The sequence below is a fragment of the Varanus komodoensis genome, unplaced genomic scaffold (genome assembly GCF_004798865.1).
Source record: "Varanus komodoensis strain SLA01 unplaced genomic scaffold, ASM479886v1 scaffold44_3, whole genome shotgun sequence".
Classification (NCBI taxonomy): domain Eukaryota; kingdom Metazoa; phylum Chordata; class Lepidosauria; order Squamata; family Varanidae; genus Varanus; species Varanus komodoensis.
In genome coordinates, this window is record NW_025336010.1 from 7,266,247 (window position 1) to 7,286,631 (window position 20,385).

Here is a 20,385-nt window from a genome sequence, read left to right on the forward strand (position 1 = left end):
TCTTTTATCAAGGCAGACCACACACAGTGTATAAACTGATCTGTCTACAGTGAAGCCATAAGCATGCCTGGTATGCCTCATTCAGCAAAGTAATATCTGGAATCATTATAGCGCATTATGACCAGATCAAGGTGTCCCATGTGTATTTGCTCAGTAATCTTGTACTTAAAGCAGGTCAGTATCATTACCACCCACACATTTCAGGTGATTTGGCTGAGACAGAATAAGCAGCAGCTGAGTTAAGACAACCTGGTATACTGCCCCAACCCAGCACTCTTGACATGTGTTGGACTGCAACTCCCTTCATGCCAGTTTGAGGATGCCTGACCTGGTAAGTCTGTTGCCTTCCCATATCACAGCTTAGGCCTAGATCTTACTGAAATCTCCAACGCCCAGGCTGGACTACTTCAGGTTGCAGGTAAAAGACTCAGGTGACTGAACATGCCTTCATACAAATACATCCCCCGCACAGAGAAAGCTAGCATGCCAGGAAGAAAGGTTCTAGCTTATGCACAAGTTCTCTGCAGGGCAGCACCAGCCATGCATTAGGTAGAGTACTGCAGCTGCCTGGGCAGCAGATGCTGGTGTGGGAACAGTGAGGTTCTGGTGGGCATTGCTGCTGGTGCTATGCAGCCCCCTAAGCCAACTTGCTCTGTTCAGGTGTGAACACTGGCACAGCAATGGCTTCTGCATGCAGAATAGGAGGTTGCACGATTTTATTATTCAGTGAAAGTGGCAAAACATCGTGGCTTAACCCTGCTGTGTGGAGGAAACTATTTCTAAAGCAGGGCCATCTGACACTGAGAACTGGAAAAGAGGGCAGTTGGGAAAGAAACTCTTACTGCTGAATCTTAATCATGTTTACTTGGGAATAAATCCCACCCAGTCTAATGGAGCTTATTGCCAAGTGAAAGCAGTTCTAGTGCTCTTGACCAGATCAATCAAAAGAGCTGCTCCATCTATTCTGTTGTTCCCACCATAATGGATTTTCTGCAACAAGAAATAAAGACAGAAGCAGCAGTGGGAAAATATGGGGAAGGAGTTTACAAGTAGACAAATAATTCGACTGCCAAGTTTATATTCTGTGAACCAGGCAGGAAAACTGCAAATAAAAACCTCACCTGGAACTACTCCAGTTTCTGCAGAGCTCTGAAGCTTTAACTTTGTCCCCTCCCCCCCCCCTCCTCCCGGGGCCAGCGCACGAAGTCATTTGCCCTGGCAGAGAACAAACTTGGCTCCGACCAAGCCCTTCAGAGGGGCAACTTGGCACGCGTGACCCACGGAGGAAGGGGGAGGGCAAGAGCAAAGAGCCACCCCCACACAAGCTAAGAATGATGAAAGGAAATAGGGGACTGGAGAAGGGAGATTCCGGCTGATCCGAAGACCTGAATGTTACCGAACGCGCTAGGAGTCCAAGAGGTGCAGCAATCCCGTTCGGAAGGAAAGGGTGAGCGTTTCTGCCAGTAGCCAGCGGCTCTCCCCAAAGCTCCCCTTGACGTCCTCAGACCTCTCGCGAGGCTGCCCACCTCTGTGCCCGGCGCCAACAAGGCAGCGGGGGAAAGGAAGGAAGGAAGAAAAGGGCTGGCCCCTGGGCTCTGCACCCTTCCCTGGCGGCGCCGCGCCTTCCCAGCCTCACCTCTTGCAGCCCGCGGCGTTCTCCGGTGCAGCCGCACGAAAGCCTCGCTGCCCGGCAACTGCGGGCGAAAGGCGCTCCCCGAGCGGCTGGGGAAAGCTGGCTGCCGGCCGCCGCCACTTCATGCTGGCTTCGGGGAAGCGCCACCTGCGCCGGATTCGCACCTGATGATTCCCATCACCGGCACGTGAGGCGATCGGTCGCGGCGGGCGGCCCAGCCAGCTATGCTCTTTCTGCCAAGAGCAGCCACGGTGGAACCGCCGTTGCCAGGCCACGGAGCGCCGGCCCCAGGTGACCATTATTCGAGCAAGCCGCGGGGGCACTGTCGCCAACTCTGCGCACTTCCAAGAGGGCTCCTGGCCACGCGATGGTGACTCAAAGTGGCGTCCGCGCTGCAAAACGGAGCTGCTTGCAAACGCGGCGTCTTCTGCGGTCGAGTCGGACAGCCACAGGTGGCATTAGGGGGCAGAGCCCCGCGTCTCTGGGAGGCCATCTGCCCCGCTCTTCTGCTACCCGCGGACACTTGCTGAAGGCTACGCAGCCCCTCATCCCTGCTGCAACCGATTTCCTCTGGATGAGTTGGCTTTTGGACCACACGCGTCTAACATCCTATGCCCCCCCTTGAATCTTTTGCCTGAGGCTTTTCCCACTGTTCATACATCACACACAGGGCATTCTCTTAGGAGAGAGCGACTTTTAAAATCACACACACACTTGAAAGTATTTGCAAATTAGTATATGCAAATATGTACCTTTTTTGGCTTATGGGCCTGAGCCCCAATTTTTTCAGTATCTAGCACTGCCCCTACAGGTAGTTTATTCTAAAACATAGTTTTGCAGTTGCAGGCAAGGGGTTGAGCCCATGGCTGCAATATGTGCTTGGTGTGCTGCATTGGGCTTGACAGATCCTAAAGGATGGTTTAGCGATACAGCTTAGCATGCAGAAATTAAAAGGTGAAGCTTTTCACTGGAAACAACATGGGTGGCAGTGATGCCAAAACTTCAGCTGTAGAAATATTTTGAAAAAAGAACCTCTCCCTGGTACCCAGAGGCAGGTCGGTAGCTGGGTTGAGGCCTAGGGACACCACCCAAAGCTGCCTTCTCCATAGACTGCCCGCACACACTTCTGAACAAGTAGCACAAGTCAGTAAAATGTAATGAAAAATAGTGTCATGGCCAACTTACAATCATTTTGTGTCCTGTTACTCTGCTACTGTGGAGGGGTGGGTTAATTTGCTTAAGGCAGAAGCATGTAAGTGCTTACAGCCCAAAAGCCCAATTCCATTTTAGAGAAACTGCCCAGCCACCCTGCAGTGGTGAGAGGAGCCAATGGTTAAAGGGGGTGAGGCTAAATACTGCAACATTTTCACATCAAGTGCTCGGTGTCAGTAACTAAGCTTTAAGAGATTTCAACCTTTTATAATAGGAGGAAAGGGCACAAAAGCCAGGAAACTACTCTTTTATTAGTAGAGAAAAGTGACATAACTATCTGAGGAATCCCAGAGGATTGAATTTGGTCCCTGGACATCAGTTCTGTACCCTTGGCTTAGGGTAGCAATGAGATCTGATCATGTCTACCCATTGGGCTGCTCTGAAAACTTATGAGTGTGCCTGGTGGGAAGGAATAGAAAATTCATACGGGAAGTTATAATTATGAATTGGAACCTGAGCAGCTTGATCATGAGCAACACAGTTTGGAAAATGATCATACCTGACCCACTAATTTTAGCATTCCTCACTATGCATCGGACTGAGGCTTTGTCAGTGCACTTTTTATTTATTGAGACTAATAGCATTACACAAATGCAACCTGGAGAGGAGGCCTGTATGTTAATGCCATGTATACATGCAGAACAGCCCCAACATGTACAATTAGTTGACTTTGGTGGGACTTACTTCAATGTAAAATTGTATAGTTTATACATGGGGAGTAAGTCGGTCCCATTGCACTCTGTAGGGCTTTTTTGTGATGAAATGTTAATATGGTCAGCTAGAAATGTCCAGTGTTGTCCTCCCTGCACAGTCACATAGCGCATCCTTCCTTGGCTGAAGTAGTTTGGTGTAAGCAAGTGCAGAGTGATGCATTTTATGTATATGGTAATAGATTATAAGCTGTTGGTGAATGACCAGGAAAGAATGCTGAGACTGTGGTGGGAAATTCAATGCAAATTATTATTTATTTAATTTCAGCTGCTGAGGAAAAACAGAAATTCCATGTTGGGGATATCATAGAGTTGGAAACAGTGAAGAAAAGCACAACCAAAATGATTGAGAGGCTGGAGTAATTCCCTTAATGTGGAAATATTACAACCTTTGAGGCTTTTTTTACTGAGAAAAGGGGTGAGCAAGGAAGAGATGGGTGTATTTGATTATTTGTGGTCTGGAAAATGGAGACAGGGAGAAGTTTTGCCCCTTATGGTTTTAGAACCCAGGGTCATCCATGAAAATTAAATGGTGGGCAATTCTGGTCATATAAAAGGAAATATTTCTTCACACAGTACATCACTAATTATGAAATATGCAGCCACAGGATGTCCTGACAGTCACCAACGAACTCTGATGACTTTAAAGAGGGACTAGACATTTGTGGAGGAGAAGGCTATCAGTGGATGTTGGTTCTGATTGCTGTAGGACCCCTATCCCCCCCATGTTCTTCACATTTATCTTGCCATTGCAAGCTATGTCAAGACTGGCAGTATTAGCATTCCCCCTCTTTTTATCATATTTTCTCTAAGCACTAATACAACATCTGTTTAGTCAGAAAAAGATTGAAAAAGGTCTGCCACATGTCCCTTAGCCTCCCCTCTGAGACAGATGCCCAATATCAAAGGGTCAGCCAGCCCTGATCTTTCCATGGTGACATGTATGGCACTCTGTGTTCAGAGTTTCAGCTCTGAGCTAGCAGAAGCTCCAAAAATCCTATGGGCCCCAGATACTGTTGGGAGGCCATAGGGTTGCACCCTAAGCCCCTTCTGTAATGGGTGAAGGCAAATTTGGGTGTACCCTTTGCATGTTTACACAGAAAAAGCCCTCCACCTGTCAGCATTCTCTAGCTAGCACATGGCTTTCTGGGCCTACTGTGGCTGGCTAGGGAATGCTGGGAGTTGTAGGCCTTTTTATTTTCTAGACCTGCATAGGATTGTGCCTTTTGGAAGGGTTTTGTAAATACTTGTAATAATTCTCTGCTGATAGCGCAGTGTTTATACATGTATATTCAGAATCCAGGGAGTTCAAAAGGATTTCAGCCTAAATCTGTCATTTCCCTTAAGATGTTGTCTCTTGTTCCATCTCCCTTCCTTCCTTTTCCAGGAAAAGAACAAAAATATGTTGCTCTGACCCTTTTCAATATTTTTGACATAATCTGTTGATGATTCCAAGTCTGCAGAAAGAGTTTGTTCTCCTTTACAGTCAGCAGAGGGTGCTCAAAGTGTTCCTTCATTGACATTTAAGACTTCTGTTGTTCTAAGTATGTGTTTATCTGTGATTAAATTTGGGAGGATTGTCATCTCCACTGGAAGACAGGAAGCAAAGTCTTGATCATGTGTATTCTGACTCTGAAGTGCTCAGGTGTATCAGGCTACAATAAATGAGGTAAGTTTATATTTTTCACTCGCATCCCTCTATAGTATTTTGTAAATGTTTTCCTTTTGCCCATCACTTTTAACTGTATAAAATTCCTGTAGATTTTGCTAGAGGATTATAATCAACAATTAGTATTGCTTGCCAAGTAATTAGAAGGAAAACCCTCCTTCTACATTAATTAGAAGGAAAACCTTCCCCAACCCTATACATTAATTTAGCTTTTTTGATCCATTTTAGTTGGTTAGGGTCCCCAACAGGCATATCTACCCGTGCGGAAGGCATAAACTGTAGCAGGGAAGCAGGCAGCTTTTCTCTCCCCTTGTCTGCTGCTTTCTCCCTAGCTGGGATCCCTGCCCTGTACCTTTAAGAGTTGCATCGAAGGTATGAAGTGCTGGGGGCAGGTTTCTCCTTCCTGGTGCTGTGGATGAAGAACTCTTACATAGAAGCCCTTTCACAGTCTCTGCTTTGCCCATCTAAGCTTGAAGTCATGTGGCAACTCCATCCCCCAAGCATCATGACATAAAGCCCCGCTTTCAGCTCTGCAGGAGTTTTCCCTTTCTCCCCGGCCTGGAATGAATTTTCTTGGGCCCCGGCTGAGGTGGTGTGTGTGCATGGAACAAGTGATATACGGTGGGGTTCAGATGCATAGCCTATGGTCAGGGACTCTGGGAGCATTATCCAGAACCTGTCTTCCCAAACAAGAGAGCAAGGCACCTCATTCCTGCATATCCTAGCAGCACATGCCAGAAATGGAGTGCTTATGTAGGTTTTTAAAAAAAGGGAGCGGTGCCACTCAAAACATTTTTTCCCAACTAGCATGGTAGAGAAAGTGGCATCAGTCTGCCTCACTGGACCTATGATCAACTGCTGAATGTCCTCTAAAGGAGAGCAAAAGATGGGGATAGCCTCTTGCTTGTATGCAGTGCTCTTTTTGTAACTCACATTGCTGCCAGCAGTAAGCACTCAGCGGGCAACCACACACACCAATCCCAAGCCAAGCAGCCCACAGGCACTATGTTAATGATGTTTGCTGCTGACCTACTATGCCACAGGCAATTCAAAATCACTTCATAAAATCCATTGGAAAAAAAGGTGCCGGAACACCCTTCCGGTGCCTTCTATGACAAAAAAAGCCCTGGTTGTATGGATAACAGCAGAGGGGCAGAATGGCTGAAGCCCACCCCGCAAACCAATGAATATTCTTACTATTACTAGAAAGTAACTGAGTGGAATGCCAAGCCTGCATCATTTCAACAGGTGCTCCTTTCCAGACTGAAGTTGCCTTTGTTTTTGAAATAAGAACTCAGCCAGCTCACTTCTTCTGAGTGTGCTTAAAATCTGCATATCACTTTACTGATTGTAGACTATAGCTAATGATGCATACTGATGGTTGGGAGTGTTTGTATGATACAACCCCCTCATGTGTTAAACAAATGCAGAAACTAGTTCATATAAATGCCCTTTGAGACAGAAAATCCATGTGGGATGAATAACAACATGGAATATAGTCATGCCCACTGGCCCTGATTTACGTTACTCATATTAACAAACACAACGGTGTTATGATTAAGGAGTCTGACTGATGTTGGAGGTGGCTGGGTGGCCCAGGCCTGTCCTCCCCTCCGCATGTTCATTGGCCTACCACCCAAATGGAACATGAGAGGGTGGACTGGGAAGTCCTGGGCTCCTGCCACAGATGTGTTCAGCTGGGCTCTCAGCAACATCCTTTCCATGTCCAGGCAGAAGCAATTCCCAGCACTGGGTTCAGCAGGGCCTGACCCCCAGTGAGTTTGCATGGGATTGTAGCCATTGGTCACAAACCATCTCCCAGCTTCAATCAAACATTGGCAACATGGGGGATGACAGTATTGGTCCTGACAATGACTGACAAGGTAATTTCATGGATTATCGGGATAACGTCCATGTACTTTATTCATTAATTATATTTTTATCCCACCCTTTTTCCATTCAAGAAACTCAAGGCACTTTACACAATCTCCTACTCTCAGTCTTATGCTCAAAATAGCTCTGTAAGGTGGGTTGGGCTGAAAGTCTCTGAGTGGCCCAAAGTCACCCAGTTGGTTCCATGGCCAAGTGGGGACTAGAACCCAGACAGCCTGAGTCCTAGACCCACATTCTTAACCACTACACCACACTGGCTCTCCAATTTTTATTGATTTTCCAAAGAACTGTAGAGATGTGTACTAATTTTTATTGCTTGAAATTTGCAATCAGCATGCAGGGGGCAGGGCTGGCCTCAGGGAGGGAGGGAGGGAGGGATGGAGGGGTGGGAAGGGACAGGGGCTGGGGCAAGCAACTTGCACCACATCCAAACAGCATCCCTGCCTCCTTTCCTTCCTCTTGGTGGTGCTTACCCTGGCTGGCCAAGAGCAGCCATCTGAGTGAAGCGCAGTACACAGGTTGTGGTGGCAGGGAAGCCTGTCCTTGCTGCACTTTGTGTGGTGCTCTGGATGCATGTAAGCCTCTAGCTTCAGAGACTTACATGTACTGAATGCACAGGGCATTGGATTCCTCCCCCAGTATATTCTAGCCTTCCTCAACTTGGTGCTTTCCAGATGTGCTGGACTGCAAGTGCCATCATTCATAAAAACCTTATAAATTGCTTGTCAGGCCTCAACAAGGGGCATATGGTTTTGTTCTTTGTAAGCTGTCCAGAGATTTTAGTATTGGGCAGCATATAAAAACTTTAAATAAATAAATGCTCTCCAGGAAGTCATATTCTGAGACCCAAAGAACTCGGTAGACCAGTCAAAACAACGAGAAGCAAATGTGCATCATTCAAAACCTATAAGGCCTTCTAATAAATATGGACCAAAGGTATTCAAAAGGAGGCAATGGTCATGATCTAAGACAGCACTAAAGGGACAGGCATCGTATCCCTGTAGCAGAGGATAATTGCTTAAAATGTAAAACAAGCGTGGAGCTTAAGGTTGTATAGGGCCTGCTGAATAGGGATTGGCTCAAGGGGCAGCTGACAATATAAAGAGATAGGCTGGAATGGCAATATTTATAGAAGAGTACCCAGCACATAAAGTACCTGTGTCAATTGTCTGTTCCTTGAGACACTTGGGACTTTGATCTGGTGCTGAACACTGGGCTGGCTCAGGCAGGGTGAGGCAGGTGCCTCTGGTGGCAGATATGAGAAGATGGCAGCCAAGTGTTGGTAGAGGCCTGTGTGCCTTATGCTTCCTCTGTACCTGCTGCCTTCAGGTCCTGTGGGGGATGTTGGCTCATCCTCCTTGTTATCTGCCCCTCCAGCTGGCTTTTGTACATGGAAGGGGAGGAGGCCTCTTCTCCTTTGCCTCAGGCTGCAAAATGTCTCCCCTGGCAGAACTTCTCTGGTAATTAAGAGATTTCCCCTGAAATTCATCATAAGCCTGCCTTTGTGTAACTACTTGCTTGGGGGTTTTAAAAAATTGTTTGCAAACCGCTGTCTGCTTTTCTACCTTGTCCTTAAAAGCCAAAACCAAAAACCCTCATGCTGCATGTAGCCTTTTAGTATATTATTAATTTTTCGGTCCAAGTTTCAAGCAGAATCCAAAGAGAGCTTCCCTTCATTTTACACTCAGATCATGCTGAAAGCAGTGAAATAGCTCTTTTCTGAAGGCTTTCTCGCTCATTAGCAAATCAGGATGACAAGGATCTTTTTATTTTAACATTAATCGTGAAAAATGTTATATGTGTTTATGTAATCCATATTGCTTCTAAAAGAATGAGTCGTTATTGAGTTTCTATTGTAAGAGAGCTGGAGAAGAATTCACAATACACTGCTGCTTGCCTGTTCCTGGAAAAGGGCGTATTTTTGGCAGATGCTCTTTCAAGGGGTTCCAGAGTCTCAAAGCGATTATCTTTAGAGAGAACAAAATGTTCTAAGCTTGTTTTGATAGCTTACGTATCAACAGAGTAAGTATGAGGCTACTTTATCTTCTGTTTTCTTGCTGTACGCCTAAGATGTGCTAAGGATACACCCACAAGGGTCTGTTTGCAAGTGTGTTATACATCATTAGTCAAGGAAATGTAACTGGCTTCATTTCTCCATGGGCTGTACTCTTAGTAACAAATGATTTACTTCTGCATGATGCGAGAAAGGGCCCAGAGTCTCTCTATTTATTACTGTTCTGGAAAATGCCAGTGAAAATGGACACACAGTGTGGCTGGGGAACTTCTTTGGAGAGAGGACCGGTTTTACAGTGCAGAAACCTAACCCTCAGCAGTCCTAACCCTCCGAGTATGCTCTGTTGAAATGATTGGGACTTGCTTCTGAGTAGACATTAATGGATAGTGCTGCAGGTTGACACATGCAGGGACTTATTACTTGTGAGAGGAGATAGCAGGCCAGAGGGTGCAAAGCACCCTTCATGGACTCAGTTCATTCTGTCTTGCTTCTCCTCCAGCTAGCCTCACTATGGATCCAGAATATTTGTGCAGTGGAATAGATGGTGGAAAGATTCAAATACCCTGGTCAGCAATTGTCCCCTGTCCTGAAATAGCACAACCATAGCAATATGGGTTTGAGATTATTCATTTATTTCAAATATTTCTTGCTCACCTTTCAGGGCAGGAGCCTTCCCAGGGCAGCTTGCAGCAAAGAACCCTGCATGTGTCTTGGACATCAAATCTGACTCCATGTCTCAATTTCTATGCAAGTCTACAGGTATACTACATTTCCTTGCTTTCAGAGTATATGAGGAGGGGAAGAATTCCTTTCTGGCCAGCCCTGCCATTAGACAGAGTGCTTCCAGATGTCATGAAAGGGCATTCAATTAGTAGTCACTGATTGGGCATTTTTACTGCCAAGGAGTAGGAGGAGTGATTGCGGGGCTCCACATTAACTTTGCTTGCATTGGTTACAATGCAATCTGGTAGGCTGGGAATAGGGGTAGAGGAAGCCCTTTGCTGCTCTGCCCCTAGCACTTTCTTGGGCTAGCACTTTCTCTAACATGGTGTGCTTGCCTTCCTCGAGGCTGTTTGCCTGGTGTCAAGAAGGAAAATGTCTTTAAGCACAAGCAAACAGCTTCTGTCTCAGCTTGGAAACTAGGAAACTCATTGGCTAGTGAAAGAAACATCCATGATCCCATTGCTGCTTGCATGGCAACAACATGGAAGCCGTGGGCCATTCGTTGGATGTAGATAGAAACTGTATTCACAGATGTATACCTAGTGATAAGCCCCTCTGTGTGAGACCAGCTAAGCAACCCCAGGAGAGTCATTTTGCTGCCACAGAAGATAAAAGAGTTGTTGTTTCTTTCCCATAGTTTCCTTGGCTCTGCCACATGCCCTTCATTTCAGCTTTCTGAAAATCAGAGATCAATATTGCCTGCCTATTGTTCTATTTCCATCATTATGAACTGGTTTGAGGACCATGATGGTTGAAAAGTAATATACAAATATTCCAAGTAAATAAATAAATAGGACAAGGAACACAAGGGGCTCTGGTGACAAAGTGTGCCAGCCCAGTGACTAAGAGTTGGCACACAAGAAGTTGAGTACCTGTGCAAGGTGAAGGTAAGTGCTATTTACTTATTTGTTCAATTATCTATTAAATCACTGCAGGTAAACTCCAAAATTATTAGCTGGAGCCAAGACAAGGGAATAGCAAAGGGAGCTAGATCCTAGATCTTCCAACTGTCACCTGGAACGTGATCCCAGCAAAGAGATCCAGCAGGAACTTGCAGCTTTGTCCTAACACAGATTCCCAAGTGGTTGAAGAGAACCTCAACCACATAGTTAAACTAATCTGTAATGCTGCAACCTGCTTGGAAAGTTTTGAAAGGTGGCTTAGAAATTGATTAAATATAACTACTATTTCTTCTTCTTCCTCTTCCTATGAAATGTAATACATGTTATTTATTCTTCCCCTCCCAGCTCTAGAAAATGAATGTCACAGTGTATTGGCTGCTGGTACTTCTGGTGCTGCCCTTTTGTTCCTCTTTGCCTCGGCTATCCGTACGTAGGAGTTGTTGTATGGGATGCACTTCCACGAGGGCATCTCTGTATTGCTTCTTAACTTGGATGGAGACTAGAACTCCAAAGGGCTGTGATGTCTGGACTCTCAATTCAAGGAATGTGGATTTCAGCTCTGGTGGATGCAGTTGTTTATCGAGCCTGTTTATCAAGCCATTGAAGCCTGTACTAATTTAAGAAACATTAGAAATAACATAAAAATGTAATCAACAAGTCCCCTTGCTAAATTGAGAGCACCACCTTTGTTGTGGTGTATGGAATTTTGCGATGCACTCTCATTTCAGGCTGGCCAGATCAGGTTATGTGTTGCTTCTAACTGGGCAAAGCCCCGTGTGAAATGGGAACACACGTGTGTGCACAGACCCACACACAGAAATCCACCAGGGCTCAGTACCCAAAAAATTCGATTGGTGGTCTGTTGTTTGGTTATCATGGGAGATTGAATATGGCCTTAGGCAGCTTGTTTCATTCATGGCATTTGTTTCTAGAGAACTACAAAAACCTGAAGGCAGGTCCCGGACTTCCAATGAACATTGTCCTTGTCATTTTAGGAAAGGGGCGAATGCTTGTTAGAAAACCATAAACTACGACAGAAGCTGAAAGCCCTCCAAGATGTATCCCAGTTATATGAATTCCAGCTGAAAGACCTATTGGGGAACAACTATCACAGGCAAACCAGCAAGATCTTCTCTTCCAGACAGACAGAACAGAAGGACCTTTTTTTGCCCACGACTAGTGGGAGTCTCTTAGTCTATAATCAAGGTAGATTATTTCTGTTGTAGAACCTGCTGGAAAGAGGGTTCCTGAGCGCTTTGCCATAATTTCACTCAGATATGTCCTTTTCTATTTCACTCATGAAAGAGGGGGTCAGTCCCTTTTCTGCATTTGTTCTGTGAAAAGTTTGTTGCCAGTACCACAGCTTCCAAGACAGAGATTCACTTTGCCATGCAGGTTACTTCCAGGCAGATGATCCCTAGCGCAAAGAGTTTGTGTAGTTATTGAGTCTTTTCTTACTTATTTTCCTGTGGTCATAGAAAAGGTGGAAGAAGAAGAAAAGGTAGAAGAACATGGGATGAATGAGCATGTGGAAGATGAAGTCATCTGAACCCCTCTTAAAATTCTGTGAATGAGGCAGGGAGATTTCACAGTAAAAGACTTGTCTGGAAGCAGCTACTTAAGGCTTTTTGATTTGATGGTGGAGGTGCTTCTTTCCCCAACCCAGAGGAGTCCCACAGTGTGGGGAGAGGAAATTTAACTCTTCCCTCCTGTCATGATCCTGAAAAATATGGTGCTTTTCTCTGCTTGGCAAATATTGATGATGATGATAACGATGACCTCTCCTGTTGAGTTTGGGGGCAGGGATGCCAAATCCAGGTAGGCTTAATTGCTGCTTAGGGGATTAAGTTGCTGAAGAGCCATACCAACAATTAAATGTTCATACTTTTCCCACATACTAGGAAATCCATTTGTCTGCAGTCTTGACTTGTGTCTCTGTTATTAGCACCCACAAAAATACTTTAAACTGATGTTTGGAAATGCAAATCCATCATTTAGCAATCTACAATGTTTCTACAGAAATTGTGCTGATGGACAAATAGGTATCATGCACAATGCAAAATGAAAAAGAGCAGCTTTGGAATGCATCATGTCTGAAAAATATCCCAAAAGGTTGTGTGCTGGGAAAGAGCTCATTCTTGTCTGTGTGCAATTTTTAATCCAGGATATGTCCAAATCTGTTATAGGAGAGGCATTGATTAGACCAGATCTTTCCCCATTGTATCTTACCCCTTATGAAAAATGGAAAAAGCAGAATACAAAATACTCTTCAGCTTTCCCTGCTTCTGCACAAAAGGTCTTAGCCTCTCTGCAGAATTCCCCTGGAGGTCACAGATGTGTGAACATGCTCAGCGATGTCACACATTCCATGAGAAAAATGAAAGCAGAAGGAGGGCGCCTTGTTCTTACAGCCCTGCACCTTCATTGGTGTATCTCCAGGATGGCTTCCATTTCTTGGTTGTGTGTACGGCAAAAAAGTGGAATGAAGCACAGGGAGAGGGGTAGACAGACAAAAAGGGAGGTTTGTGTAAATATTGGTAACAACATGAATTTATGGGCCAGGTCCATAAACTGGTATAATTGGTGAAATTACATAGCGCTAGTGCGCAGTACAGGAAGGGGCACAGCCTCTTTCAACTTCCCTTGTCAAAATTTATGAACCATGTATATATACTATTCATTCCTGTAGTGTGGAGCAGCTTTGATGTAGTTCCACCCACTAGCTACACCAATGGATGGGCCTGGGCCTTATTTATGTACATGAATTTAGATATATAAGAACTTATATTCTTATTATATTATTTGTTCTCATCCTTCCCTACCTAACTCACAGGGTGGTTGTTCTTGTAAGCATAAAATGGGGAGGAGGATTATATAAATTGCCTTATGTTTATTGCAGGAGAAAATGTGGGATAGAAACATAATGAATGACTGTGCACATCAAAGCCTGTCTGTCTCCCTGTCCCTGTGCTTTGTTGCAGTTCTGTGTATCTGTGATGGCCCGTGCATCAGGGTGGGCAGGTGACCTGTGGTGCCCCTGCTCGGTCTGCTGCCTGGGGCCTGGGTGCCAATGGGCAACTGTGGAGCTGACTCCCACTCCTGACGGCACCTTCTCTTTAAACCAAACTGCAGCTGGACTGTCCTCCAAGTAGAGGATGCTTTGCACAAGGGGCAGTCCTTGATGGGCCTCTGATTTCCCCCCGCCCCCACTTGTGATCAGCGGAGCAGCCCTTGCACTGCACACCCTCCGACATCTGGCTTTGCACATTGCTCCCCTTAGATTGTGCAATGGTGTTCCGCAGTGGGAAAAGGGAAAGTGCCTACTACCGAATCAGGCCCCGAGCGGACAGAGAGCCTTTCCTCGTGTACTGCGACATGTCAGATGGAGGTGGGTGGACCATGATCCAACGGCGGAGCAACGGCAAAGAGAATTTCTACAGGTATGAAGCTGGGAGTGCTCCACTGCTCATTGAATATTGTCAAGGGGGGCTCCTTATGCATCCTCTAGAAAGAGGAGACAAGGGCACAGATTTGCACCAAATGCACACCTGCTGCTTGATATGCAGAGCTGCAGCCTGGGAAAGAAGAGCATTCGGAGCATTCAAGCAGGGACTTGGCACATCTCCGCATAGCTAGGAAGACTGTGCCTGGTGGGTCCCTCAGTCTGCTGTCCACCTGCTCTCTGGCAATGTTAGCACCTCACATGCTCCCCCTTCCAAAGGTTCCTCCATTTAGATTGACTCATGCTTCAGAGAGAGGATGCTTTGAACAGAGGAGTGTCCTCTGTAAAGTAGGACATTTGTCCAACCTCGTCTCCTTATTGCTGGCAATGAAGGGAAGAGGAGAGGGCAGCCTGGCATGCAGAAACAACCATATGGGTTGAGTAGGAGTTGTGTTGACTCATGGGTTATTATTGAATAATAATTTAATTATGTGTGAATCCAGCATAGAGTGGTGATGAGAGTACCAGACTGGGGGCCTGAGATCCAGGTTCTAGTCCCCACTCAGCCATGAAGCTCACTGGGTGATTTTGGGCCAATCATTGCCCCTCAGCCTAATCTACCTCACAGGGGTGTTGTTGTGAAGATAAAATGGAGCTATGCAAGATGCCTTGGGTTTTTCCTCACAAGCAGAAAAAAGGGACATAAATGCAATGTAATAATAATTATAATACTGCAATTAATGATAATAGTAAAAACAATTATGGGTTGTTAACCACAAATACCTGGAAGAGAGCCCATGGTTTGCTGCTGTGTTGTGAATTCTGGGTTGTTCATGGTTAACAACCCATACTTAAACCATAATGCAGTACTGGAAGGGCAGAGGTGGGCAGATGACCTGGCAGTTTCAAGGTTACCTAGTGAAGATTCTCAGGCAGAACATGAAAAACAGCTCACTTTGGAAAAAGAGGGAGGCGTTTCAGAGCTGGAGGGGAATGCAATGAAGAGAGAGTTCCAGTCAGGAAATGACAGGTGAAACAAGCAGACCAATTATGAAGGGTCCTGTGTTCCCACAACATGACAGACCATGATTTTCCAACAACCCATGATTCAATGACAACCCATATTCTGGGTTGTTGTTACATGTGAACCAGACCAATGAAACTTACAAATGAGCCACGTTTTGTTTTTTCACACAAATACCTGCAAACCTTTGAATTAAACAAAATTAACCTTGTCTTTCTTACTTTTAAATCCTTGTCACACTTCAAAAAGGCACTAAGTAACAATGACAGCATCTACTGATCCTAAATTTTCAAAATTAGAAAGTGGCACTGCACACAATAGAGTTGCTTAAAATTGGTGCATTATGGTTAAAGGACTAGCAACTAACACTGACACAAAAGAAGAAAATGACTCCTATTCCCTCCCCCACTGGAAAATAGAGATTTCTCTGAAATTGAACTCTTAATTTGTGCCTTACACTCCTTTTTTTCCCAGCTGCTACCTCACTCCAAGTATAATGTAGATGCACAGAAGCTCAAGCACATGCCTCATGTCCTAGCCTAGCCTTTTGGCATTCCCCAGTCAGCCATGCTCCCTTCTGCATGCCCCAACCACCGACTCTCTGCTATTTTCCCCATTTTTGTCCAGGTTCGTTCCCTGCTCCCCATTCCAAAAGACTGGAATGCCTCCCCCAAGGCTCTGTCATTGGCAGTAAAAACTTTAAGCTAAAATACAGTGGTATTGTCGTTCTACTTCTTTTAGTTTCAGCCCAACCCACCAGTGCAGGGGCAGCCCCTCAGAGCTTCTCCAAAATGGAATTCAGCCTTTGGGTTGAAAGAAGCTCAACTTGCCTGACAGGTGGAATGGAGAAAATAATTCAGCCTATTTATTTATTTATTTATTTATTTATTTATAACATTTATATCCCATCCCTTGTTCAATCAGGATCTCTAGACAGCTTACATAAAAATGAACAACAGTAACAAGGACATCAGCAGGCACATGGAAACCTCCTTGCAATTAGCCAGTGGAAGAACTAGCATGGCCGGGTTGGTGGCCTGCGGAGAGTTGGGAGGGCATCCCAGGAAACGTGCTGAAGGCCCATGATGCAGCTGTCTCATTAGGACTAAGCAGCCTGGGCCTGGCCGGTGCCTGGATGAGAAAATGCCTGGGACCCGGTGTGGACCACTTGGAGTTATGTGATGGATGAAAGATGGAATATAAATGTAATAAACAGCAAGATATTATCATGGAAATAATAATCTGCACTCTGCAGCTAAGAGTGCTGACACTGACGGATGTCTCCTTGCAGAAAATGGGATGATTACAAAGAAGGGTTTGGACGATTCCAGTGCAAGAATGATGAATATTGGCTGGGAAATGATAAGATCTATGATCTGCTGTTCAGAGGTGAGAAGCAAATCTGAACTAACAAAACTCCAACAAGTTATCTCCTTGTGATTGTCTATTAACAGATGATTGGGCACTAGAAGGGTATAATAGCACTAAAGTACATGACTTGGATCCAGATTCAGTCAAAGGCACATGGAAATAAATGGGACTTCAGTTAGCCATGACTAGCTCAAGTCTCATGTATTCCAGTGGGTCTTCTCTAAGTGTTCAGCCCCATGGGATGAAAGGGATTCATTGAAAGTCTCCCGAAGGAGACTTTGTTGTTGCTTTCTTTTTGTGCAGCTTTATGAGGCTCTATACAATTTGAACAGTGGCACAGAGAGGGTGATGGCACTCCTGCCTCCATCCTTCAGCTCTTCCCTCCCAGCATGTAATTTGGCTACGATCATGTTACATGCATGGCCTGAATGGGCTGATAAATCCTTGTATTTCATTCGCAGTACTACTTATCAGACTGAAGGGATTGTAGCACAGTATCATTTTATATTCTAGGAGAAAACTCACTGAAAATTGACCTGATGGATTGGCACGGAGAGAGTCGATATGCAATTTATGAGGATTTTCAGATGAGCAATGAAATGGTGGGTAAGCTGTTGTGTGAGAATAAAGAAGATGGTCTATTTGCCTGTCAGAATAGGGGTGGGGTGGGGGGGATCTGAAAATGCTGCATCAGCAATCCAGGGAGTTAGCACAGTAGATGAAAGAGACATATTTAAGACTTTAGGAATATATGAATGAAAGATTCTAAGCTACTGTCATTTCAGTTTGGTTCTAGCCAGTAAAACAGTGAACCTCTGGAATAATTGCACCCAAGGGTGCTTCTGTATAAGGGTTTTATCATTCAGTCACCCTGCCTTGTGATTAAGGGTGAGCATCTTCCATTTGTTTCCTCCTCTTTCCAATTTTTTTCGTATCACAGAAAAATCTGTAAAGGAGGGAAAGATGCAATAGCTGCACAGTGTCTTCTGACTGGTAGAAGTCCTCTCTCTGGAAGCACTTTAGGTTAAGTGAGGTAACTTGAGAGTTTTAAAGACTAAGCTGTAATTACTGGAAGCGGGAAGGGAAATACTACATGCCAAACCAAGAAGTTTCATCATTTATAATCTCAAAAGAGTTTGTGCGTGTTTTCCTGCCTTCTGTGGGGTTTTGGGGCTGGATCTTCCTTAAACTGAAACAACAGAGTCAGCCTAAACCAAATGTATGATACCAGGCCGAAAATGCTTGTGCAGCTGGGCCAAATATGCTGATCCTGACATCCCAGTGTGCTATAGCATTAACCAAGACATGACTGAGGGGTTTGTCTCTGCTGATGGGAAGGCACTATGAAGAGCCTTCCTTGGGTGAATGGGTTGATGCAGAGATAACTTTAATTCCCTGAGGAATCCTTAACTATACACTGGCTGTCCCGAATGAGCTGTACCTACCGATTTCTGGCTGTTGCTGCCATTAAAGACCATTTCACTGTTGTGCGTGTTGTGAGTGGCAATCTAGATTGAACTATATGGCTAGTCATTGTAGAAAAATACAACTGTATGATATGGATATTTTGATACGGTTGTTTTAGTCTGTATTATGAAATTGCTGCAGTTCTTAAATGGATCAGAATGCTTGGCAGGCTTTGCTGTGGCCTGGTTCTGCATAGTGTGTGTGATGGACAAACGCCAGCAACTAGCAGGTATGTCTGACACACGGAGCTTGTACAGAATGGCCAGGCAAGGACAACAGAACCTCCTGCTTCCAGAAGGACAGCTCCACGCACTACCAGTCAAAAGGCACTGCTTTGCCAGGATTCTGGTTTTCCCCCTCAGAGTGTTACCTGGCATGACTACAGGGTAACCAGGGACAGGGATGGGCCTGGAGTGCCCTCTCTGTGCTGTCCAGGTTCAAAATACCTGAATAAGGTTTATCATAAGTTTTTGTGGCTTTCCTTCAGAACAATTACAGGATAGGCTTTGGCACCTTTTCTGGAACTGCTGGGGATGCTTTGTCCGGAGGGAGCAGCTTTGACAGCCAGTGGTCTGCATCACTCCATGGGATGCCATTCTCCACTCCTGACAGGGACAACGACCGGTTCCTGGCAGGCAATTGTGCTGAAGAGCACAAATGTGGCTGGTGGTTCAACAGGTGAGTGGCCTGGTGGCAGCCCCGCAAACGCCACAGGAAGAGCACCTGAATCAAGACAGTTCCTCCCCCTTGGTTTCTCTGAACATGAGAATTCCTTCCACTTAAAACTTTCCATTCTGTTCTTTCTTGGCAACTGAAGCACAACTATTTCTGCTTAAAATGAAGGCAATCTGTATGAGGGGTAAGAAACTTGTGGCCATCTGGATTTGTTGGCCTATGACTCATCAGTCCAAGCCAACATAGCCAGTAAAAGATGATGGGAGTTGTAGGCCAAACATCTGGAGGGCCACAAAAGTTGCCAGCTGCTACTGTATAAGAACTAGTAGACTGTGGGGTTACCCTTTATTTAGAAGAGCCCTATGTGGGAATAATATTTGGTCAAGGAAATGCACTATCAGTGTCATGGGTCTGTCAATGGGAAATACATGTAGTGCTATTTCTGCAATCTCCACATAAGAGTGCAGGACTAGGACTGAGGCGATGCAGGTTCAAATCTGCAGTCAGCACTGAAGATCTCTAAGTGACTTTGAGCCGATCTTTATCTTTCATCCTATGTGGTAGGATTGTTGAGAGGTTAAAATGGATGGAGTGGGGGGGGGGGGGATGAGAGAGACTGAGGGAGAGAGAACCTTATATATTGCTTTGAACTACTTAGAGAAAGATTGATATGAACATGAAAGCACACACACAACCATATTTTGGTATAGTCAGAGGAGTAATACCCACGAGCACAGGAAAAATTACATTACACTTTACTGATACGGCCCATTCAAGATGGATTGGTTGCCATTTAAAGGGAAGAAAAATATTACTTGTGGAGAGAATTACTCATGTGGGGTGTATGTAAATATACAGTAATTGGTTGTTAAGCAGGTTGTGTGTTCCATTTAGAACAGCCTTCTCCAGTCTGGTGCCCTCCAGATTTGTTAAAGACAACAAATCCCACAATTGTTATCCAAGACATCTGGAGGGCACCAGGTTGGGGAAGGCAGATTTAGAGCTGCTCTTTCAGTTGCAGCCTGAGCACAGCTCTTCTGCTTGAAATAAAGGCACCTACATGAGGTCCATGTATTTGTGGGCCAGCACACATTTCTGGAACGGGAATTGCACTTGGTCAGGAACATACAATATGACTCAGCAGAGCATCTTCTTATGGTTTTATCATGGACGGTCACAGCCTATCATTCATTTTGCTTTAGCTTAGAAAAACTGAAGCTCTTGATAGTTCCCTGATACTTAACATCAGGACTTTCACCCACTTTTTGGCAGCACTGATTAACAGCATGTATTTTTTGCTCTCCTCCTTCTACAAGATGCCATGCAGCAAATCTCAATGGATTATACCACAAGACTGGGAACTACACAGGCCCTTCTGACAATGGAGTGGTTTGGTCAACATGGCGAGGGTTGTGGTATTCCCTAAAATACACAGCCATGAAAGTCAGGCACCAATCGTTTGTGGATGGAGAGAGTGGAGATGGCGAAACCAAATAAAAGAGCCAGTGTGGTGTGACAGCCAGTGTGGTGTAGTGGTTAAGAGTGTGGGACTTGGACTCAGGAGATCTGGGTTCTAGTCCTCACTCAGCCATGGAGCCAACTGGGTGACTTTGGGCCAGTCACAGACTCTCAGCTCAACCTACCTCACAG

At 45.2% G+C, this 20,385-nt stretch overlaps 1 protein-coding gene across 5 annotated transcripts; it reads left to right on the forward strand.

The window, feature by feature from the left end:
* The first annotated feature begins 5,112 nt into the window (after positions 1-5,112).
* LOC123030385 (fibrinogen-like protein 1) lies at positions 5,113-20,341 on the forward strand. 5 transcript variants are annotated; one of them, XM_044444254.1, is made up of 9 exons: positions 5,113-5,224; positions 9,793-10,741; positions 11,102-11,182; positions 11,752-11,962; positions 14,037-14,196; positions 16,514-16,611; positions 17,107-17,195; positions 18,548-18,738; positions 20,052-20,341. In XM_044444254.1, the coding sequence occupies exons 3-9, from the start codon at positions 11,111-11,113 to the stop codon at positions 20,230-20,232; spliced, it is 1,002 nt and encodes a 333-aa protein (XP_044300189.1). In that variant the 5' UTR covers positions 5,113-5,224; positions 9,793-10,741; positions 11,102-11,110; the 3' UTR covers positions 20,233-20,341. The 5 variants fall into 5 exon arrangements, with proteins under 5 accessions (XP_044300189.1, XP_044300188.1, XP_044300191.1 ...); XM_044444253.1 differs by having other exon boundaries at positions 9,793-9,890; positions 10,492-11,182; XM_044444256.1 differs by having other exon boundaries at positions 9,793-9,890; positions 10,526-11,182.
* Positions 20,342-20,385: the final 44 nt, after the last annotated feature.